This window comes from Haliotis rufescens, unplaced genomic scaffold, assembly GCF_023055435.1.
Source record: "Haliotis rufescens isolate VD_foot unplaced genomic scaffold, xgHalRufe1.0.p SCAF_15, whole genome shotgun sequence".
In the NCBI taxonomy this organism is placed as follows: Eukaryota; Metazoa; Mollusca; class Gastropoda; order Lepetellida; family Haliotidae; genus Haliotis; species Haliotis rufescens.
In genome coordinates this window covers 25,251,554-25,275,067 of record NW_025963835.1, presented here as the reverse complement: position 1 = coordinate 25,275,067, position 23,514 = coordinate 25,251,554, and the positions used below count along the sequence as shown (strand labels likewise).

General features: G+C 41.3%; 1 protein-coding gene across 1 annotated transcript; it reads right to left on the bottom strand.

Annotated features, from left to right (window-relative positions):
* Nucleotides 1–631: 631 nt before the first annotated feature.
* LOC124151007 (intraflagellar transport protein 22 homolog) lies at nt 632–17,798 on the bottom strand. The gene is made up of 6 exons (XM_046523233.2): nt 17,675–17,798; nt 16,348–16,430; nt 16,026–16,115; nt 15,128–15,226; nt 8,641–8,741; nt 632–3,918 (listed from the first exon to the last, which is right to left on the bottom strand). Exons 1-6 carry the CDS (start codon nt 17,711–17,713, stop codon nt 3,764–3,766), a joined length of 567 nt encoding a protein of 188 aa, XP_046379189.2. The 5' UTR covers nt 17,714–17,798; the 3' UTR covers nt 632–3,763.
* Nucleotides 17,799–23,514: the final 5,716 nt, after the last annotated feature.

Here is a 23,514-nt window from a genome sequence, read left to right as displayed (position 1 = left end):
TTTATAGTGCTAGCACACTGAGGTACCATGCCGCAGTTTAACATGAACACCCCACTCAGACACAGTATACTGACTCCGAGCCAACCGGTCCTTGTTTTAGACCCTTAATGCCGAGCGCCAGAGAGGGTAACAACAAGTACCATCGTTTAACGTCTTTTGGTATGACGCGGCCGGGGATCGAACCCCGGACCTTCCGCTCTCCGGGTGGACGCTCTACCACTAGACCACGGAGGCGGTGCAAGTCACAAAGAGAGTGGCCTGGTTGGCTTAGACATTTAATCACAATTCCACACGTCAAACCCATTAGGAAGGTTGGTTGGTTGTTTAACGCCGCACTCAGCAATATTCCAGCTATATGACGGCGGTCTGTAAATAATCGAGTCTGGACCAGACAATCCAGTGATTCATATCATGAGCATCGATCCATGCAATTGGGATCGATGACATTCATCAACCAAGTCAGCGAGCCTGACCACCTCATCCCGTTAGTCGCCTTTTACGACAAGCATAGTCACCTTTTACGGCAAGCATGGGTTGCTGAAGACCTATTCTACCCCGGAATCTTCACGGGTATATGGCCGAGGGGGCGTTAAACAACAAACAAAAACGTAACGAAGAAGAGAAGGTATCATTAACATTGGAAAACATTTATTCCCAAATATGTCCGGACGGAATGTGAATGTGAACATTTAGGGCTATATAACATGAAATACACAAAACACCAGGCAGTGCTATTACGTCCTCGCTTATTGTAATGGAATATGAAAATGGTACCACCCACTGAGGTGGATGTGGTAACATGGTTATCTTTTCACGCAAACAATATTTGATTGGTGGTGCCTCGTCTGGCGATGACGTCAAGACTGACCATCGCCAAAAAACAATGTGTCAAATAAACATATTATCACCAAGATAATGATAAACTACGGTGAATATCACCCCAGGTTTCAATATCAAACTCGTCATACACATGTTTTATGGACACGATTAAATGTAATAGAAGTTGACAAAAGCTTGATGGCTACAATAATTGTTGGTGAAACGGCCAGTATCATTTAACTCCGAATCCCGAGTGCTCACTGCTGTGTGAAGCATCGTTGTTTACGAGTTGTTGATAGGCATTTACAACATAATTGTGTCAACAGGAAATGAAACGCCAGGGATTTAATCATACATACAGGATTTATACCGTTTCCGATAATTAAAACAAACGATTGTTCTGCAATAGTTTTAATGTGAGCAGTCCGATATGTCCATTAATGACTGAAGAAATCCCCAACACACCACGTTTTGTAACATAATCGCTATCAACATCCCATCTTTATCACATCAACAAAGGTCAACAGGGTTTATTCAAAGCAGAAATAGAGAATTAAACAGAGGCTGGAAACGAAGCCGTTTGCACTGCGGTATCGTGGAACCCATGCTGTCTGAAAACTGTATCTCATAAAACAGTACTCTGGTGTGGTGATGAGGTGAAATGGGGTTTAACGAGATGCTAGCTGGTGATGTAAGGTTCATAATTAGCTGGGCGCCGTTCCACAAAGCGATTTTGGTGCTAAGTCTGTCGTAAGTCTATGTTAAAGTAATGGAGTTACGATCATCTTAGCGCTACGATCGCTTTGTGGAACGCGGCCCTGGGCGCCGTTGTACAAAATAACCTTAGCACTACGACTGTCGTAAGTCTATGTTAAGGTATGGGAGTCACGTAAGATCGCTTTTTACAACGGCACCCTGGACTCCGATCTTAGCGCTACGATTGTCTAAAGTTTATATAAAATCGTAAAATCGTCTTAGCGCTAAGATCGTCTGTGGAACGGAACCCAGATAAACATGCTGTTGGGAACGACATAAACAACCAACACACTCTGGATACTTAATGGTCCTATCAAACCCCGTAAAGGTAGAATTCTCATTATGTGTTCTTCTCCGACAAACTGCTAAATATCAGAGATCATTGTCATTTCACTTGAAGAATTAGTGAGTGAGTGAGTACATGTAGCTTAAAGCCGCATCAGAAATATTCCAGCTATTCGCGGCTGTTGTGAAGAAATAGCCTTTACATCTGACAGACCCCTCGGTCAAACATGTAAATATTTGCAACGGTCCAAAATCAACACAATCATTCCTTGAAAGGCAGAGGTTACCAATGAAGAAACCAGAATGTTTGAAATTTAGTAATGGTTTTGTCCCTTTAACAGAGGGAGTTGGCAAGTTGCCTTATTAGTCCCCATAAATGACTCTAGTATTTAAGTTGATGTTTTAATTTGACTCTTGTGCAAACTATCCATGGGGGCTAATTAAGAATCAATTAAGTGGGCAGACATCCCTTACAGGAACATTCCAATGTGCATGTGGTCTTTGAAAGAGCTTTGTCACATGCATAAATCTTCATACATTTCATACTTGCTAAGTCCTTTTTTTAAATTGGGTTTATAGATCCTCCGACCCAAATACTGAGAAAATGATGGAAAAACTACAGAAACAAAATGTATTTCTCCAATCTTGCAAGGCCCAAACTAACGACTGTGCCATCAAAATTCACTACTTTTCGGAATGGCTTCAGCAATGCTTTATGTGACAAGGCAGTGTTGGCAGTATCATTAGCCACGTCTGAGTACCTTACCTTGTCATCTCAAAATGTGTTTTTGGACTTTTTTCCCACCGAAATGATTTAAAAAAAAATCTGTAAACCAATCAAAGAAAATTAGGCCTAATGCATCGGTGGCATTTGTTTGATGTACAAATGAATAAAAGGAGCCTGATGTAAGGCTAGCTCTTCAACAGCAAGACTTGTTATTGGCTCCATATTATTATACAAACAAGTGACTGCAGTAGAGGCCATTTTCATAAAGCAATACCCTATTGAATCTCCTGGCTGGCAACATGAAGATCGGTTGTAGCTCTCAGCATCCTAAAGGAACATGTGTAGGTTATGAGGTTAATCCACTACAGACAGGTCTGGTTCTTCAGATCTCAAGCAATACTTTGCCATATTTTGTTTCCATGTGTCACATAAACAATGTCAGGCCTTGTTAAGTGAACGTTGTGTAACCAACCTGTACATAATAACCATTACACAAAGGGGCCATAAACTGATATAAAACACAAACTCAATGGTGCAGTCACAGAATACTGACTCCCTGGGAGAGATAAAGGACAATTTCCCACCAATAATTCCATGTCGTAATTCAAGCATCTGTCACGTTTTTGGACATGACTGCCGTTACAACTGTAATTGTGCTAATGTTTATTTCAACTGTACAAATGTAATATATTTGAAATGGTATGTTCAACAGTTCTAAATGTAAATATAGATCTCAGTTCAAACTCAGTTGTAACAGTTCATGATAACCAATGCATGGATCAATTCATGATGTTACAGTCAGTTGTTCATGATGTTCAATTACATTCAAACTGTTCATGTTACTATATCAGCTGTTCGTGATGTTGCTGTTCTTGATGTTGCAGTCATTTGTCATGATGTTATCATTAGTTGTTCATGATGTTCAATAATCCATGCATGGATTACATTCAAATTGTTCATGTTACTATATCAGCTGTTCGTGATGTTGCTGTTCTTGATTTTGCAGTCATTTGTCATGATGTTATCATTAGTTGTTCATGATGTTCAATAATCCATGCATGGATTACATTCAAATTGTTCATGTTACTATATCAGCTGTTCATGATGTTGCTGTCAGCTGTTCATGACGTTGCTGTCAGCTGTTCATGATGTTGCTGTCAGCTGTTCATGATGTTACTACCGGCTGTTCATGATGTTGAGCTCCTCTTCTTCCTGTTTGTCTGTCATGGCTGTGACCAGCGTCCCAAGGAACTTGTAGAATTCTTGGCGAACACCTTCAGCGTCCTCCTCAATGTTGGTGTGAACCGTCTTTATTTTGCTAAAACTAGCCGCTGTCAAGGAAATAACAATCATGCTTAACATGCTGACATTCACTCACTAAATACCTGGTAACTATTTGGAACAGCATATTGTTTTAAATAACTTTAATTTTGATAAGATGCATAAAACATTAGTGTGTTTGTGAGTGCATGTGTATGTGGGCGGTCGGGTAGCACAGTGGTTAAAGCATTCACTCGCCACACCGAAGACCCGGGTTCGATTCCCGACATGGGTACAATGTGTGAAGCCCATTTCTGGTGTCCCCCGCCATGATATTGCTGGAATATTGCTAAAAGTGGCGTAAAACCAAACTCACTCACTCACTCACATGTGTGTGTGTTGTTGTTTTGGGCTGCACTCAGCAATATTCAAGCTATGTGACAGCTGCCTGTAAATAATCATGTCTAGACCAGACAATCCAGTGATTGATATCATTAGTATCGATCCACACAATTGGGGTAAGATGAAAAGCTTCAACCAAGTCAGTGCGTGTGACCACACGATCCTGTTAGTCGCCTCTTACGACCAGCATAATCGCCTCTTACGGCAAGTAAGGGTTGGTGAAGACCTATTCTACCCCGGATCTTCACTGGTTCCCTCATTTTAGGGGTACAAACATGAAGACACGGAGACCTGACAAGGTGCAAGAAGCAGCCCTGCACTACCTCACAAACCAATAGGATGATCTACCCATACAGAGCTCTCATACCTTCTTGTTCTTCCAACTTCTAAATGCCCATCAAAGATTTTAACATAAAGTTCACACAACAAACTTTTTTCGTGGACAAGCTTCCTGCCACATGACTCCAAACACTGACATTCGTTAAGAGAGTGTTTGCCAAATAGATTGATTCATCAACCTTTCACGTCTATGAGTGAGTGAGTTGGGTTTAACGCCGCATTGAACAGTATTCCAGTTATTTCCTGGCATGTCAGCTTAATGTGGGAGGAAAGCCCAAAGTGATGCAGGTCTCAGACGTTTACCACTTTGTTGAAACCCACAAGCACGGGTATGGTGCTGACAAACCTAGAAACATAATCGGGGCGAACTGGGATTCGAACCCACAATCATAGGTTTCTAGGCACCCCCTGTCCCCCTTGTTTATGTCTTTGACCACTTGTAGATGATACAATATATACCTGACAATTCTCAATAATTCAAATGATCAAACAAAATCTGCAAATCCCATGAAATAGGAATTATAACGTCTTTGTTAATACTTACCTTTGAACCGGTCGTGAAAATATGGAATAACTGAAATTACTACATTCTACAAATGCCCCACATATTACTGAGTTGTCTCCCTTTTGCCACTTCACTCTTCCTTATTAAAATCAGGGCCCACTTGCACAAAGTGATCTTGATCCTAACTCCCATGCTTACAATAGTCGTAGCGCTAAGATTGCTTTGTGCAAGTGGGCCCAGGTCTTACCGGTAGTTCTTGCTACTGCTGAACAAGGGCTTGGTGAAGCAGTAGCAAGAACTAAGATGCCATTTCAATGAGATAGCATTTCAGAAAGTACTACACAGTACACAAGATGTAGAGAGTCATATTTCACTATTCTCAACCTTTTACTTCCTTTTCTAATCACTGACAAGCAGATAATAAGAATTAATCATGTTAGTTATTGTACAGGAATCTTTTTTTATATTTCTGTAAATACAGCATATTACCAATGATTACAATGAGCGTAACTGGTTGCAAATTTCAGTTTCATTAAATTAATTTTGCAAACAACCTCAACAAATTTCAGTTTCATTAAATTAATTTTGCAAACAACCTCGTTGATTGCATAATAAGAGAACCATAAGTGATTGATTATTATTCAGGTTATGAAAAAAATTATAATGGCTGAATGGGTCAATTTCCTTTGCAGATTCATACTGTTTGCACATTAGTTTCTCCCAGTGGGCTAGGACAATGAACCAAATCAAATAGATCCTAAAATAAAGGAGAACACTTTAAGACTTTATTTCAATCAATGAACAACACAACATGGCTGTAACTGTAACTTCAGTTTGTCTCCACTACAAGTCCTGTACTCCTATAGTTGCAACTCATCCACATTTATCGTGTTCTTCACAGCTTAGGTAATATGAAAAGGTGGGGTTTACCTGAGGCAGCAAACTTGTTTTCCAAAAGTCTTGAATTCTTAATCAATGTTCATTTTGATGAAAAAAAGGCTTAGGTATTTGGAGTTACATGATTAAGTAAGATATTGATACGTGGATCTTTAAAATACTTTATGATTTGAAGCCAATTTGAAGTGGTTAACATGGTTAATGAGTGATAGCAACTTCCAACTAGATTTGTGCCCTGTTTTGTTTGTTTGTTTGTTGTTTAATGCCTCACTCAGCAATATTCCAGCTATATGACGGTGGTCTGTAAATAAGAGTCTGGACCAGACAATCCAGTGATTGACAACATGAGCATTTATCCACGCAATTGGGATTGATGACATGCATCAACTAAGTCAGTGAGCCTGACCACCCCATCTTGTTAGTCGCCTTTTACGACAAGCATAGTCGCCTTTTACGGCAAGCATGGGTTGCTTAAGACCTATTCTACCCCAGATCTTAATGGGCCCTGTGCCCTGTAGATAGTCATAGTTATTGTGTTATGATGTTATCATTTCATAACATCCCTTGATTAGAAGACTAATGACGAACAACCCCAATGAATGGCCTTTCCTGTTTTGGATTCTTTTGACAGCTTAGTCGATGACGTTTAACTGTTTGTTACAGTGGCGTGTTTGTTTGTTGTTCAAAGATGCAAGCAATATTCCAGCTATATGACGATTGCCTGTAAATAATAGAGTCTGGACCTGACAATACAGTGATTGATATTGTGTTAACAATGATCCATGTCGTCGGGGTATGTTGACATGCCATCAACCAAGTCAACAAGCCTGACCACCGATCTATTGCTAGGGACCGATTCTAAGCCGGTATCTCCACGGGTGTTTATGACTGTGGTGCTGTGCCAGTAAATCTTTATTTGTTGACAATTGTGGGTACTTGATGCCATGCCTAGCTGCCTGGAAGCAGGAGTAGAGACTTACACATGGCATCATCTGCTTAGCAACAGTAACCATAGTAACTACATACAACATGTGCAGTCCAATGAGATATTGTAACAGCAAAACCATCATCAGTCAATTTTAACATTATTTTCAAAAAGTGTTTAGTGGGTCATGGAGTGTTTTATGCCTGGATATAGGAGAAACGCCATGGCAACAAATACCTGGTATACATAATTTGATCAAATAATACCTCAGTGATTATATCAAGAACAAACAATAATAGTCAAAAGCTACATTCCCCAAACTAATTTTTAAAATTTATTTTCATAAATGTTATTTAGAATATTTTCTTACACATTTTTGAAATGTTTAAAGGTATCAAGTCTTTGAAAGGCATCTAGAAGTGATACACATAAGGTAGAGAATTTATAGATGTCAACTTCTTTATTATGAGGAAATACCGGTAATGAAGAAGTTGACATCCATAAATTCTCTTTATTTTTGATTAAAGGTAGAGAAAAAGTCCTGATTAACATGATTAATGCATTTACCAGTTCAGTTGGTAATCTCTTACAGCATATTTACAGGAGCAAAACAGAAATTACATAAACGAGACATTTTTCAAGACAGTGTCATTTTCCATAAATAAACAATCTTAGCATGCTTTATAGATATTTACACTTTTACCTAGCGCAACTGAATCTGAGGTATTTTGTTTGTTAGTTGTTTAACCTAGCAATCAGCAATATTCCCGCTATATGATGTAAATAATTGATTCTTGACCAGACAGTGATTGACATCGTGAGCAACATCCACACAATAGAGATACGATGACATGCATCAACCCAGTCAGTGATCCATAACCTCTTACGATAAGCATGGGTTGTTGAAGATCAACCCTAACCCGGATCTTCACCAGGGTTCTTGGTTTGTAATCACCCTATTCTGTGGCCAAAGTACATGTCTCGGAACTGTACCACTGCATGCTTATACCTCACGTTAAGACGTCATGTCATGATGTAAGTCATGCATGGATCCAGGATACAGGTGTTAAAAAAACATATCATTTGGCAACCTTAGCACACCCTCGAACACCCTTAGCCTTAAATTGACTTCACTACTTGAGTTTCTTTGATAGGCATTTAGAAGTTGGAGTACTAAGTAAGCTCACTGGTTGAGGCTTGCTATTGTTGGAATGCTAAGATGACAGGAATCTTACAACTTACACAAACAACAGTGTGACATAAATGTTTCATTACCAAAGCACATTTACTTATGGCTAAACAGACCCACATTACAACACTACATAGAAATATAGAAATAAAAACAATCTCTTATTGAAGTATATTAAATTGCGCCACAGTCTTCAACAAGTACACCATGAGACATGACTCAGCTTGTAGTGATATCAAAGGCAAAATGTATAAATATGAACGTTAAATTGTGAATAGAATTGAAAAGATTTCAGTATTCTATTAAGTACCAATAAACTGGCATGAAATTGTAGCAACATATCATCTTATTCCTTAAAAGCATCTTTCATAAATCTGAAATAGGCTGTGGTACTAATGTAATGTATTTAAAAGATTTTCTCAATGTTTATGATATATTAGTGAGACCAGACACCATAAAAATGTATTTTATGGTCTCTGGTGAGACAAACTACTGCTAACAAAGGGAGGTAAGTGATGGAGGTGTGTATTACTCACACAACTGCGTGCGTTCCTGGTCGGAAGTTTGGGGTTTGTGGTGTGCGAACACGATGCTCTGGTACTCCCTTAACCCTTGCTGCTCCATGAAATAGCTATACCTGGATGTACAGAGTAGGTGCATGTCACACATACATCAGGGGTTAACAGGACAAACACTGCAAGATGAGATGCTGGAACCTTAAGCTTTGGAGTTTCTTGGGGAACTATTGACAAATAGAATACTGGGGTGGATGTTGTCAGTGAGTGACTTGGTGGAGTGATGTGGAGTTTAACGTTGCATTCAAGATTATTGCACTAATATAGCAACATGCATGCACGTGTGTGTATGTGTGTACGTGGCTGCTTTTACTACTCCGGACGAATGCCGATTTCGTAGTGCTAGCCCACTGAGATACCATACCGCAGTTTAACATGAATACCCAACTCAGACACAGTATACTGACTCAAGGCCTGTGTTTTAGCCCCTTAATGCTGAGCACCAGTACGATAATTGAATGTCTCTTGGTATTAAGCGACCGGGGATTGAACCCATGACCTTCCCCTCTTCGGGCGGACACTCTATCCAGGAGACCACGGAGGCGGTCAGTAAAGATGGAGAGGCATGGAAATGTTGTCTTGGGGTGGATTTTGCCAGTGAGTAACTGGGGTGGCAAGGAGATATCATATTGGGGTGGATGAATAAATAAGCTGATTTTTTTCAGGGCAAATGGAGTTAATATTGGCAATAATGTATATTTGGTGTACACATTTCAAGATATATGTCCTCGACAGGTTGTGGGTAGACAATGGCAGGGTGTATATGATGGAGTGGGTTGGGTAGGTGCATGTTTCTCGGTGACACTGATCAGGGTGTATATGAAGGAGTGGGGTGGGTAGGTGCATGTTTCTCGGTGACACTGATCAGGGTGTATATGAAGGAGTGGGGTGGGTAGGTGCATGTTTCTCGGTGACATTGATCGGGGTGTATATGATGGAGTGGGTTGGGTAGGTGCATGTTTCTCTGTGACATTGACCAGGGTGTATATGATGGAGTGGGTTGGGCAGGTGCATGTTTCTCAGTGACACTGACCAGGGTGTTACCAGGGTGTATATGATGGAGTGGGTTGGGTAGGTGCATGTTTCTCGGTGACACTGATCAGGGTGTATATGATGGAGTGGGTTGGGTAGGTGCATGTTTCTCGGTGACACTGCCCAGGGTGTATATGATGGAGTGGGTTCGGTAGGTGCATGTTTCTCGGTGACACTGACAAGGGTGTATATGATGGAGTGGGTTGGGTAGGTGCATGTTTCTCGGTGACATTGACCAGGGTGTATATGATGGAGTGGGTTGGGTAGGTGCATGTTTCTCTGTGACATTGACCAGGGTGTATATGATGGAGTGGGTTGGGCAGGTGCATGTTTCTCAGTGACACTGACCAGGGTGTTACCAGGGTGTATATGATGGAGTGGGTTGGGTAGGTGCATGTTTCTCGGTGACACTGATCAGGGTGTATATGATGGAGTGGGTTGGGTAGGTGCATGTTTCTCGGTTTCATCAGTAATGATGGAGAGGCATGGAAATGTTGTCTTGGGGTGGATTTTGCCAGTGAGTAACTGGGGTGGCAAGGAGATATCATATTGGGGTGGATGAATAAATAAGCTGATTTTTTCAGGGCAAATGGAGTTAATATTGGCAATAATGTATATTTGGTGTACACATTTCAAGATATATGTCCTCGGCAGGTTCTGGGTAGACAATGGCAAGGTGTATATGATGGAGTGGGTTGGGTAGGTGCATGTTTCTCGGTGACACTGATCAGGGTGTATATGAAGGAGTGGGGTGGGTAGGTGCATGTTTCTCGGTGACACTGATCAGGGTGTATATGAAGGAGTGGGGTGGGTAGGTGCATGTTTCTCGGTGACATTGATCGGGGTGTATATGATGGAGTGGGTTGGGTAGGTGCATGTTTCTCTGTGACATTGACCAGGGTGTATATGATGGAGTGGGTTGGGCAGGTGCATGTTTCTCAGTGACACTGACCAGGGTGTTACCAGGGTGTATATGATGGAGTGGGTTGGGTAGGTGCATGTTTCTCGGTGACACTGATCAGGGTGTATATGATGGAGTGGGTTGGGTAGGTGCATGTTTCTCGGTGACACTGCCCAGGGTGTATATGATGGAGTGGGTTGGGTCGGTACATGTTTCTCAGTGACACTGACCAGGGTGTATATGATGGAGTGGGTTGGGTAGGTGCATGTTTCTCGGTGACATTGACAAGGGTGTATATGATGGAGTGGGATGGGTAGGTGCATGTTTCTCGGTGACATTGACCAGGGTGTATATGATGGAGTGGGTTGGGTAGGTGCATGTTTCTCGGTGACACTGCCCAGGGTGTATATGATGGAGTGGGTTGGGTAGGTGCATGTTTCTCAGTGACACTGACCAGGGTGTATATGATGGAGTGGGTTGGGTAGGTGCATGTTTCTCGGTGACATTGACCAGGGTGTATATGATGGAGTGGGTTGGGTAGGTGCATGTTTCTCGGTGACACTGATCAGGGTGTATATGATGGAGTGGGTTGGGCAGGTGCATGTTTCTCTGTGACACTGACAAGGGTGTATATGATGGAGTGGGTTGGGTAGGTGCATGTTTCTCGGTGACACTGCCCAGGGTGTATATGATGGAGTGGGTTGGGTAGGTGCATGTTTCTCAGTGACACTGACCAGGGTGTATATGATGGAGTGGGTTGGGCAGGTGCATGTTTCTCTGTGACACTGACAAGGGTGTATATGATGGAGTGGGTTGGGTAGGTGCATGTTTCTCGGTGACACTGCCCAGGGTGTTACCAGGGTGTATATGATGGAGTGGGTTGGGTAGGTGCATGTTTCTCGGTGACACTTCCCAGGGTGTTACCAGGGTGTATATGATGGAGTGGGTTGGGTAGGTGCATGTTTCTCGGTGACAATGACCAGGGTGTTACCAGGGTGTATAATTAAGGGAGCAGGTTAGTTGGTGCTTATCAAGGGATACTGTGAGACATTGTGCATATCTCCACTGATACAAGAAAAGCATCTTGAAGTTGAAACAGCTGCAATCAAGGCAGAAGAAAAACATCAATCAAGGTTAATGTAACATGACAAACAAGCTCCCATATCCAATGTTGGTAACACACATGATACACATGATACAGACGTGACAACGAGACACGGCTACAACACAGACGCTACACAAGAACTGGAGATCTTGTTATTGCTGGATTTGAAGACACTCAACTATTTCAAGTAATGTTTGTCCACCTGTATTTCAGCATGTTCAGATTAACATAATCATAAACCTCTAAATCAGATATTTGTTTGATAAAACCTGTGTTTTCATGGACATCTTTAATTAATTTGATGCATTCTCTCATTGCATTTTCTGTGTTTAGTTAGTGAGAAAACGATCATGACATTGACATAAACAGTCATAAAACCCCAACAACAAAAAATTACACATTAATGACAACATAAAAACAAAAAATAAAAAAGCTCATGTTTAGGTTGCATGCTAGGAAACAGTGCAGACAAACGGTGATAGAGTTATTTCCCTTTCCATACTTACGCCCTTTACATTTGATACGGTCTGGGGCAGAGGGTTTGTGGTGGGCGAAGCACACACTATTACTGGCTTTGATACCCGCCACAGACAAAAAGTAGTTCATCCTAAAATGGGAGGTAGGTTGGTGCAAAAATAGCAATTCTTACTTTTATATATGAAATACATATGCAGGTTTTATTACCTTCCAGGTGAGTGTACCACATTGCAACATAGACCGATGCAGTGAACAGGATCATGTCAAATTATTATTGTCTGGGTGGCTACAATCTTCCATGCCAAAAATGAGAAGATTTAAGAACGACAGCCATGACTTCATGTGAACTGCTTGTAATGCATGCCACTGAAAACACAACTTGAACAAAAACATCTCAAATCTAACACCACTGCACTGTAAGATCTTAGTGCCACAGTCTATCACAAGTCTACACTAAAGTATGGGAGCTTCGAGAGTCTAACATCATATTATGAAATGGGATCAGAGACAAATATACTTGTGAATACTTACCATACACGATAATGATACATTGAAATTTCACAAGTAGAACTCCAGCAACTGGTTATATCACTAAACATGCTGACGACATTAGACAAACTTATATCATCCTGAAGAATCCTTCCCGAGGCAAGTGAGCTAACTGACAATAAGCTGAATTTCTGATTGATATTTTAGGATGGACAAAGGAATCGAAGCATAGTCCAATCAAAATCCCATTATGATATCAACATCAAGATCGTAAACTGTCGTGCTGATTTCGGTCGATTGAAGAATTTGCAAAGGATGTGTACCACCAACTTAGCGTCAACAGACATATTCTTTTCATGGGTTTTATCAAGGTGCTCACTTGATTTGATGCAAGTAAGACCCATCGTATTACTATATAGACCTTGATTATCGATCAGACCATCTTCACTGGGCGCCACTATTTCGTTTGAAGCAAATGCAGGTGGAATCTGATGGGTCAATAGGAGGGACATAGAAGGGACATAACTCATAACTGCCACTGGTGGCGCTCCGATTGAACCTAGAAATTCCGGCCAAGTTTGGCAAGGGTGGAAACTGGAGGTTTACAGTCAGTTAACTCCCTTGCCTCGGGAAGATGGAAGAATCCTTCTCTATGCTAATCCCATTTGTGTTTGCTTTTACAGATGAGCCTGACATGTCTACATCTAACACCTCACAACATATTTACTGGGCCTACTTCCACAAATCTTGTAACTCATAGCTACACTTGTATCTTCCATACCTTAACTGACTTACATTTGTCATAGCTACACTTGTAACACCCATACCTTAACTGACTTACATTTGTCATAGCTACACTTGGAACTCCAATACCTTAACTGACTTACATTTGTCATAGCTACACTTTTAACACCCATACCTTAACTGACTTACATTTGTCATAGCTACACTTGTAACTCCCATACCTTAACTGACTTACATTTGTCATAGCTACACTTGTAGCTCCCATACCTTAACTGACTTACATTTGTCATAGCTACACTTGTAACTCCCATACCTTAACTGACTTACATTTGTCATAGCTACACTTGTATCTTCCATACCTTAACTGACTTACATTTGTCATAGCTACACTTGTAACACCCATACCTTAACTGACTTACATTTGTCATAGCTACACTGGTATCTTCCATACCTTAACTGACTTACATTTGTCATAGCTACAATTGTAACTCCCATACCTTAACTGACTTACATTTGTCATAGCAACACTGGTATCTTCCATACCTTAACTGACTTACATTTGTCATAGCTACACTGGTAACTTCCATACCTTAACTGACTTACATTTGTCATAGCTACACTTGGAACTCCAATACCTTAACTGACTAACATTTGTCATCATGGTCATAGCTAAACTTGTAACTCCCATACCTTAACTGACTTACATTTGTCATAGCAACACTTGAAACTTACATACCTTAACTGACTTACATTTGTCATAGCTACACTTGAAACTTACATACCTTAACTGACTTACATTTGTCATAGCTACACTTGTATCTTCCATACCTTAACTGACTTACATTTATCATAGCTACACTAGTAACTTCCATACCTTAACTAACACTTGTCATAGCTACACTTGTAACTCCAATACCTTAACTGACTTACATTTGTCTTAGCTACACTTGTAACTCCAATACCTTAACTGACTTACATTTGTCATAGCTACACTTGTAACTCCAATACCTTAACTGACTTACACTTGTCATAGCTACACTTGTAACTCCAATACCTTAACTGACTTACATTTGTCATAGCTACACTTGTAACTCCAATACCTTAACTGACTTACACTTGTCATAGCTACACTTGTAACTCCAATACCTTAACTGACTTACATTTGTCATAGCTACACTTGTAACTCCAATACCTTAACTGACTTACATTTGTCATAGCTACACTTGTAACTCCCATACCTTAACTGACTTACATTTGTCATAGCTACACTTGGAACTCCAATACCTTAACTGACTTACAATTGTCATAGCTACACTTGTAGCTCCCATACCTTAACTGACTTACATTTGTCATAGCTACACTTGTAGCTCCCATACCTTAACTTACTTACATTTGTCATAGCTACACTTGTAGCTCCCATACCTTAACTGACTTACATTTGTCATAGCTACACTTGTAGCTCCCATACTTCAACTTACTTACATCTGTCATAGATACACTTGTAACTTCCATACCTTAACTGACTTACATTTGTCAGAGCTACACTTGTAACACCCATACCTTAACTGACTTACATTTATCATAGCTACACTTGTAACTCCCATACCTTAACCTATACTTAAGATACTGTGCTACAACTGCTACAAGGTGGCTGCATATGAGGGTGTCTCCATTATCACATTACACTGCTTGGTGCTTACCATGTGTCTAGTTCCTTGTCGTGGTTGGCCTCATCAGGGTTAAAGACAAACATGACCCCAATGGCATCTCGCGCCATGGATGGCCAGCAGGACTCGAACCTGCAATGTTGTATTTCACTTTACAGAAATTACACAAGATTTCAGAAATACTAAAACATCTACTGAAACGATTTCATTGCATATCATGGCTATGAATTAAAGCCCAGGCAATTGATGGATAGTTTTATTTAATTTATTTTAGACCTCATTTTCATGGTAGAAAAATAAACACATATATAACACAAAACAGCCAAACCATTGATTATTCTAAAGAGGTCGCTTGAGACAGATTATTTTATCTGTCAGCATTTAAAAAAGGCTATAGGCCAGTCCAGAAACCCCACTTTCTGTATAATTTCTGATGAGAAAAGTCAAGGATCCTAATCTTTTCTTAAGATTATCTAAGCAGAAAAGAAAATCCTCTACAAGGATGTTATGGGTATTGTTTAAAAATATTTACACTGGTTTCATCAAAAGGCCTTAGAGTCATCGTCCCATTGCACTAAGCATGCTAAGGTCGAAACGCTTTTGCAATGGAGTTGCACATTAGCCTTCATTATAGAAATAGAATAGTCTCCCTTTGTCTCATAGCTTCTCTTGGCATTTGGTATTCATCAATTAGATCGCCATCAAATAACGTGTCCAGTTGCAAAATCTGATCCCAAAATATGACATTTGAGAATGGTTTCTAGTTGTCTTCAATCAACATTAGGTGAAAGTATTGTGTGAGTCTAGGGGAATCGGGTGAATGGAGTGTTCTCATCCAAACTCGTAATTTGAGTCGAAGTTTGTTAACCTTGATTTCCCTTGTTCTGATACATGTTTAAATAATGCCTGATGTGTCATCAGAGAAACGTACTTTCTATCTCCACTGCAATCCCACAACTCCACTTCTACTGGTTTGGGTCGACTTCCACCTCCAATGGCATTGCCTTCAAATTCTAGAATCCTGGAAAAATATAGTGGTAACAATATACATTTCTAATGCAAAGTTTCACACACGTCTGGAATCAATTGTTTCCATCTGATATGAAGTATTCAGTATAAACAATCAACTAGTGCTTCAGAGTACCAGATCATTATTTTCCACATAAGACATTTAGCCAACAGTTGATCTGTGGAAGGCCCATCTGGTTATAAGCTAGAGATGGGAAACAGTCAGATGCTAGAGTTCTGCCTACCGGACTCCTTGTGTTGGGTGATACTCGCCACCGGATGTTTCTGTAGCATCGGCCAAAAAGTTGGACAACACAGTCTTCCCACTCTGAAAAATATGAAATTAGTAAACCTGTGTATGTGTACATGTGATCCCTGAGACAGCATACCTATGTACTGCACTGTCTTAGCCCCATGTACACTTATGACCAGTACACTTACTCTGCTCAGGCAAATTGCCAGCGATAATATAGAACTGCCCACTTTGTGTACCGAATTTGGTAAAGAAAATCAGCATCGATCAATCCTAATTGATGTGTCATAAAAGTAGTCCGTTATGAAATAACTACCGTGATAATATAGCGTAGCATGCTACACAGAAATGCTTAGTTTCATACATCAAACCAAATAACAATGTCAATAACCAGTCTGAAAACTGGATAGACCCGTGAAGATTCCGGGGTAGAATAGGTCTTCAGCAACCCATGCTTGCCGTAAAAAGGTGACTATGCTTGTCGTAAGAGGCGACTAACGGGATCGGGTGGTCAGACTTGCTGACTTGGTTGATGCATGTCATTGATCCCAATTGCGTGGATGGATGCTCATGATATTAATCACTGGATTGTCTGGTCCAGACTCGATTATTAACAGACCGCCGTCATATAGCTGGAATATTGCTGAGTACAGCGTTAAACAACAAACCAACCAACTGAAACTGGATACAAAGTTGTTCTGCTTGGTACCCCTTATAGCCAAGAGCTGCGATGAGATCAGACTGTCAAGGCTTGTGAGGCAATTTCACCATGCTCACACACTAAGCTAGTTCATGTGGTTTAATTGGACAAGATTATATATGAAACTGTCAGACGAATGAATCTGTCTATAAAGTGGTCACTATAGCCATACGCAAAATAAAAAATCATTTTCAGTCTGGTATTTCGGCCAAATAGAACAAAAACACGTAGAATCTATTAAATTTTTATCTATATGTCTAAAATATGAGAGACACAACAAATAATAAGGAGGGAATTTATGGATGTCAACTTCTTTATCATGAGATTGAGAACACAACGTGTCGGAGTGTATACTTACTCCTTCATCAGGTGAAAGTCGTAAGTATATACTCCATAAGTTGTATTCCTCATAATAAAGAAGGTGACATCCATAAATTCTCTTCCTTATGTGTATCGCTTCTAAATTCCTTTCAATGACTTGATACAACAAATAATGTCTACCGGTAGATATACTCGACCATACAGCTTCAATTCCGTAAATTAACAAAGCTGAGTTGGAAAATTTATTGAAGCCATACTGACAACATCCTACATTTGGCCCCAGCTACCAAGTTTGTACCTCACATGGTCCAAGAACGAGAATCTTAGCCTTTTGCATTGTTAATCTGTCCAAACGTGCAGACTGTAACTTCTGTACTGCTGTTTGTTTGGAATGTCCACTGCTGTCGTCTGGTCGAAGGGGGATAACTCTCCAAACACGCACAAGTTGCATACCACTAATCAATTGTCGACAGAATTTTTCTCTTGCCTGCGAAATGTATATTTTTGTTCAATGGGCTAAGGCAAGATTTGTGGATTGTTTGTTTGTTGTTAACGCCGCACTCAGCAATATTCCAGCTATATAACGGCGGTCTGAAAATAATCGAGTCTGGACCAGACAAACCAGTGGTTGACATCATGGGCAGTGCACTAATGGACCAGACAATCCCGTGAGTGACATCATGAGCATCGATCTACGCAGTAAGATGTAAAGATGTAAAGAGAGATGGAGACCAATAATGCAACACATTATAACCACAGGATGTCATTCTTTAGGCGTGCTTTGAGTAGTTGCTCAGATTCCCAAATGTTTTTAGGGTTTCAAATGTTTGCAGAGGAATGGGATCTTAGGATTTCCTTTTAGCTGCTTTTAGTAAATCACATTTAAAACTTGTGAGCAGAATCTGAATGCAGTGGGTGAATATTCCTAAGTTTAAGTGATTTTTTACTATAATACTACTCATATCACCATGACTAGAAATCATCATAAGCCCTAGCGGGCAGTGTTAGACAGCCGGGAAGAAGCCAGAGATTATTGCCTCTTTAAGATGACCCGCCGTATTATAACTGGAATACCGTTCAAAGCGCAGTTAAACCCAACTCACTCACTCAGGAAGCTGCCAAAAATTACACTATTAAAGTAAAATGATGTGACACTTTTATCAACTGCTCTGTGATAGTCGACATAAGTGGAACAAAACGAATGGTTGAAATACTAACCTACCACACGGGAGGTGTTTGGTGTGTTTTAACAAATATCGAAATGGATATCGAGACTGTAAACATGTTAAGCACTTTGCGTCCTAAAATATTAGTCAAACTAAAATAGATTATTTTTCAAGACAATGGGATGTCCTCAGATCTTAACGGTAGCGAGAACTAAGATCTGATTTTAATGAGATTGAGACTCGATTACTTACAGACCGCCGTCATATAGCTGGAATATTGCTGCGTGCGGAGTTAAACAACAAACAAACAAACCATTGCTGAGGCGAGATCGACGTGTCGTGTGAAATGTTCAGGTCCGAGCTCTCCTGAGATCAAGTGAGACAACCTTTCTTCCTGGATGACAATATAATCTTTATACTTCTTCTGAGTAAAGTTTCGTCCAAATGCACAGATATCTATATTCGTAGATCGAAGTAAAATCCGAGCTCGAGTAATATGTGTTCTCTCTCTCCAAGGGAGATAACCGGGAACCGGATGATCTGTATTTCTATGATGCCAGTTGGTTATTACGAAAATATGAAGAACATTTAGAAATTGCAAGTTTCTCGAACATAATTTGAGAATGATCTTAGTGACGTATCTGTGCCAAAACTGATGTCCGATCCCATTCCCCATTTTGAATTGGACCATATGTTCCCGTGATTTGTTTAGTGAACACTTGTCTTGCCTTTGCATGTGTTTGTGAAGCATGAGACATGATGCGCTCACTTTTTCGCGAACACCTAGTATCATGACTGTTTTTATAGTGATTCAAAGATAGAGATTATGATCATGATTATGGAAATGGGTTTGTCGCTTTTGTCTTTCATTGGAACGACGTCATATATATCCAAGGAAGAACGTAAGACACGGTGTACGGTGAAACACAGTCCCTGAGACTTCGTGTCCTTTATGCCTCAGTCACATTTGCCGCGGCGGCCGTGGGGTCTAAAATATCTACGGCCAATAGCAAGTATAGGGCCGCCGCAGCATTCCCACGGTCACATACGGAAGCAGTCACATATGTTAGGGAAGAAGCACGGCGTCCCTGCGGCGGCCGTAGGTTTTTGACAAATACCAAGACAGACTCAAGGTAGACGCAAGGCGGCCGTAGGGGGACCATACGGCGACCGTGCGGCCAGACTGACGCTACCGCTACACGGCAGCCGCACGGCAATCGCAAGGCCACCGTACGCCCGACGTATGGTCGCCGTGGAACCGCACTATACGGCATGGCTACGGTGTGTCTAATTGTCTGATTGCTACGGCGAACCTACATAGAAATTAAAAACACCACGCTACAATCCCACGGCGACCCCTACGGTCTGTAAAGATAGGGATACGCCCTAGGGGGACCATGAGGCCACCACACATCCTCTGCGGCCGCCGCAGGTGTCTCTCGATTTCGGGGGGCTACGGCCGCCGTATCCTAGCCGTAGAGCAAATGTGACTGAGGCATTAAGGGCATTGTACCCACGTGAGGAATGGAACCCGGGTCTTCGGCGTGACGAGCGAACGCTTTAACCACTGGGCTACCCCACTGCCCCCTCAACAACAAGAAGGAGTGACAGTCTGGACATGATGTACAGACCATTAATCACATTGTGTGTACTACTTTGTTTCTGGTCTGTCGTTCATACTCTGTTTCAACCCTGTTCACTGCATTAGATTACATATCACATGTTACTATCAAATCTTTGGGAACGCTTTAACGGTTTGGCTTCTAAATTGTGTAATTTTACCAAATGCCAACATTTTTCCTTTTTTTGTTATTTGACCAATTGTCAACATGTTATAGGTCTAACAGACTGAGTATGGTTTCACACATTGTACCCATGTCGGGAATCGAACCCGGGTTTTCGGCGTGACGAGCTAAAGCTTTAACCACTAGGCTACCCGACCGCCCCACGTCTAACAGAGACATGGCATGATAACTATTTAGTGGAGAACAATTTTCCTGAATATGTGTGTGTTTAGTGTATCGGCAGGTAGAACTCTACAGCAAGGGAAGACTGTCAGGGAATGTACTTGTTCAATAGAAAACCATTCAGTAGTATGTAAAGATGTCTATCAAACTGAAAGAGAAAGCTCTGGTAACATTGCCAGATAAATCACCGTTTCAGATTGAGGATATTTAATGGCCTGCGTCTATATTCTCCCAAAGATTTCATCCTGGTATAAAAATAGTCATCTTAGTGTGGTATACGTCACTTACAGGATGTGTCACTCGACATTCCTCAGGAACCAAGCGACGTCACTATACTACGTGGCGGTGACTGACCCTGATAATATGAGGATGATATATCACAATATGTTCATCTTGATCATTGTCAATATAACGACGGCACTCTAAAACTAAAATGTTTCACCCTGGACAATTATTATTATCAAGGATGGTAATTTTCTGGTTCCTTAAAATAAAAAAAATATGAACTTAGATGTGGGTCAAATGCCATCTTCCCGAGGCAAGGGAGTTAACTGACTATAAAAATCCATTTTCCACCCTTGCAAAACTAGGCTGCAGTTATGGAGTTATGTTTTGACTGGACTAACGAGTCTATGCATAGTCCAATCAAAATCGCGTAACGAAATCAACATCCGGTTCGAAAACTGCCTTGCAGATATCGGTCGATTACAGGTTTTGCAAAGCATGTGTACTGTCAACTTAGAGTCAACAAATATTTTCCATATCTGTTCATGTTTTTAATCAAGGTGCTCACGTGGTTTCATGCACTTTGCGAAGTAAGGCCCGTTTTATTACAATATAAATCTTCATTATCGATCGGACCGTCTGGACTGGGCGCTGCCATTTTGTTTGAACCAAATGCAAGTGATGTGAGAGGTGGAATCTAATTGGTCAACAGGAGGGACATACAAGGGACATAACTCGTTATAGCTACTGGTGGCGCTACGATCGAACCCAGAAATTCCGGCCTAATTCGGCAAGGGTGGAAACTGGACTTTTATAGTCAGTTACTTCCCTTGCCTCGGGAAGATGGTCAAATGCAGGCATGGTGACTTTACATTTGTTACAACTGTAAACGACTACACTCACGTGCAAAAGAAACGTCCCCAAAGTTAGAATTATATTATAATTGTTGAATATAGTCAAAAACATGAAACACAGTTCGGAACACATTGCCCAAACACACCAATGCATGGTATCTCAAGGAAATTCACGTGCTGCATGTCAGAAGCGGGTAAAAATGACTTTATTCAGTGAAATTCCCTGCACGTGCAAGAAATCACCCGTATGAAGATCGGTTATAAAACCCGTTGGAAACTGTTCTTTGCAATCATCAGCGTCTGAAAAACCCACAGAACATGCCTAGATTGCCTGGGGAGCAGAGACAAAGAGCGATTGGAATGTTGGAGATGGGGGCAACTCACGACCATGTTGCAAGAATCATGGGCTGCGCAAAAAGAACGATTGGCAGACTAGTCACACGTTACAGACAAACTGGCAGGACAGCAGACAGGCCAAGGAGCGGTCGACCATAAGTCACTACGCCACAAGAAGACCGTTATCTACGTACGCTTCATTTGAGGAACAGATTCCTCACTGTGACGTCATCATCAGCGCATAGCCTTGGTCATCGTGTCAGCAGGTGGGCAGTCTCGAGACGACTCCGTGAGTGAGGAATCAGAGCCTACAGACCGTTCAAGGGCATGACGTTAACGCTGGAATATCGACGTCGAAGACTGGCATGGGCAAGACGTGTTCGTCAGTGGCAGCAACGAAACTGGCAAAGAGTCCTTTTCAGCGACGAGACTAGGTTCCAGTTGAACAGAGCTGACGGCCGAAGACGTGTCTACCGCCGGAGTGGGGAACGGACGGCACGTTGTTGCGTTCAGGAACATGTGGTGGAGGGAGTGTGATGGTTTGGGGAGGCATTTGTGGGAACACCAAGACCGACCTCATTATCATCGATGGCAACCTGACAGCCCGTCGGTATATTGATAAAGTTCTGCAGCCCCATGTCCTGCCTTTCCTCCAGCAAAATCCAGGAACCTTGTTTCAGCAAGACAATGCCACACCACACACCGGTCTTTCTCAACGCCACAAACGTGCCCGTCCTGCCTTGGCCACCAAGATCCCCAGACATGTCTCCGATAGAACACTTGTGGGACCATCTTGGACGTCGGATTCGACAACTGCCCCACCCTCCGTTGACGAGAAATGCACTGGCTTAGGCACTGCAGAGAGAATGGCGTCAGATACCCAATCACGTGATCAGAAGACTTACACACTCGGCCCGACGACGTGTTCTGGCATGTATCGACGCTAAGGGTGGACATAAGCGGTATTGGCAGTCTGCATTCCAATTTCAACCTCTGTGCCGCTTTGGCTTGTGCTCGAATACTGGACAATCGACCCCCTTGTGAATACATTGACTATACACCTGTTCCATTTAACATGTTCTTTTTACATCTGTCACGCATGCTTTACATACCTTTTTTGTTATTCATATACAACGTCATTATCTATTCGTGTTTGTGTTTGTGTTGTTTGTTAGTTGAAAAATGTTTGGAGACGTTTCTTTTGCACGTGAGTTTATATGTTAAAGGCATGTAGTCAGTTACATCAAGTATTCCTTTGACATTATGTCAGGACTTCGATACCACAGATTCAGGCCAGAAACATTTACTGTTATGATGTACATTTCCATGTCGTGCAGTGAACAGGATGTAGCACGTGACACGCAGAGGGAAGCGGACAACACAAACTTCACATGGGACACCGACAAAGCAGAAGTGTTCCGAGAAAACTTGCTCACGCCCGATATACGCTGGTTTTCTAATAAAATGTATTGTCCGAAATACATCATGCTGTTCTAGTGATGACAGATGAACATGTAAGGCAGCAAAATGTATGAAACATAAATGTTTATCCTATGACCACATTTCTCAGCCATGGTATGATAAGGAATG

Coding starts and splice junctions, on each gene's coding strand:
- LOC124151007 (XM_046523233.2), bottom strand. CDS start 17,713: ATGCAAAAGGCTAAGATTCTCGTTCTTGGACCATGTGAG. Junction 15,227..16,025: donor GATTGCAGTGGAGATAGAAA/GTACGTTTCTCT, acceptor ACAACATTGCAG/GTTCGAGTCCTGCTGGCCAT. Junction 8,742..15,127: donor GACAAGGAACTAGACACATG/GTAAGCACCAAG, acceptor CTGTACATCCAG/GTATAGCTATTTCATGGAGC.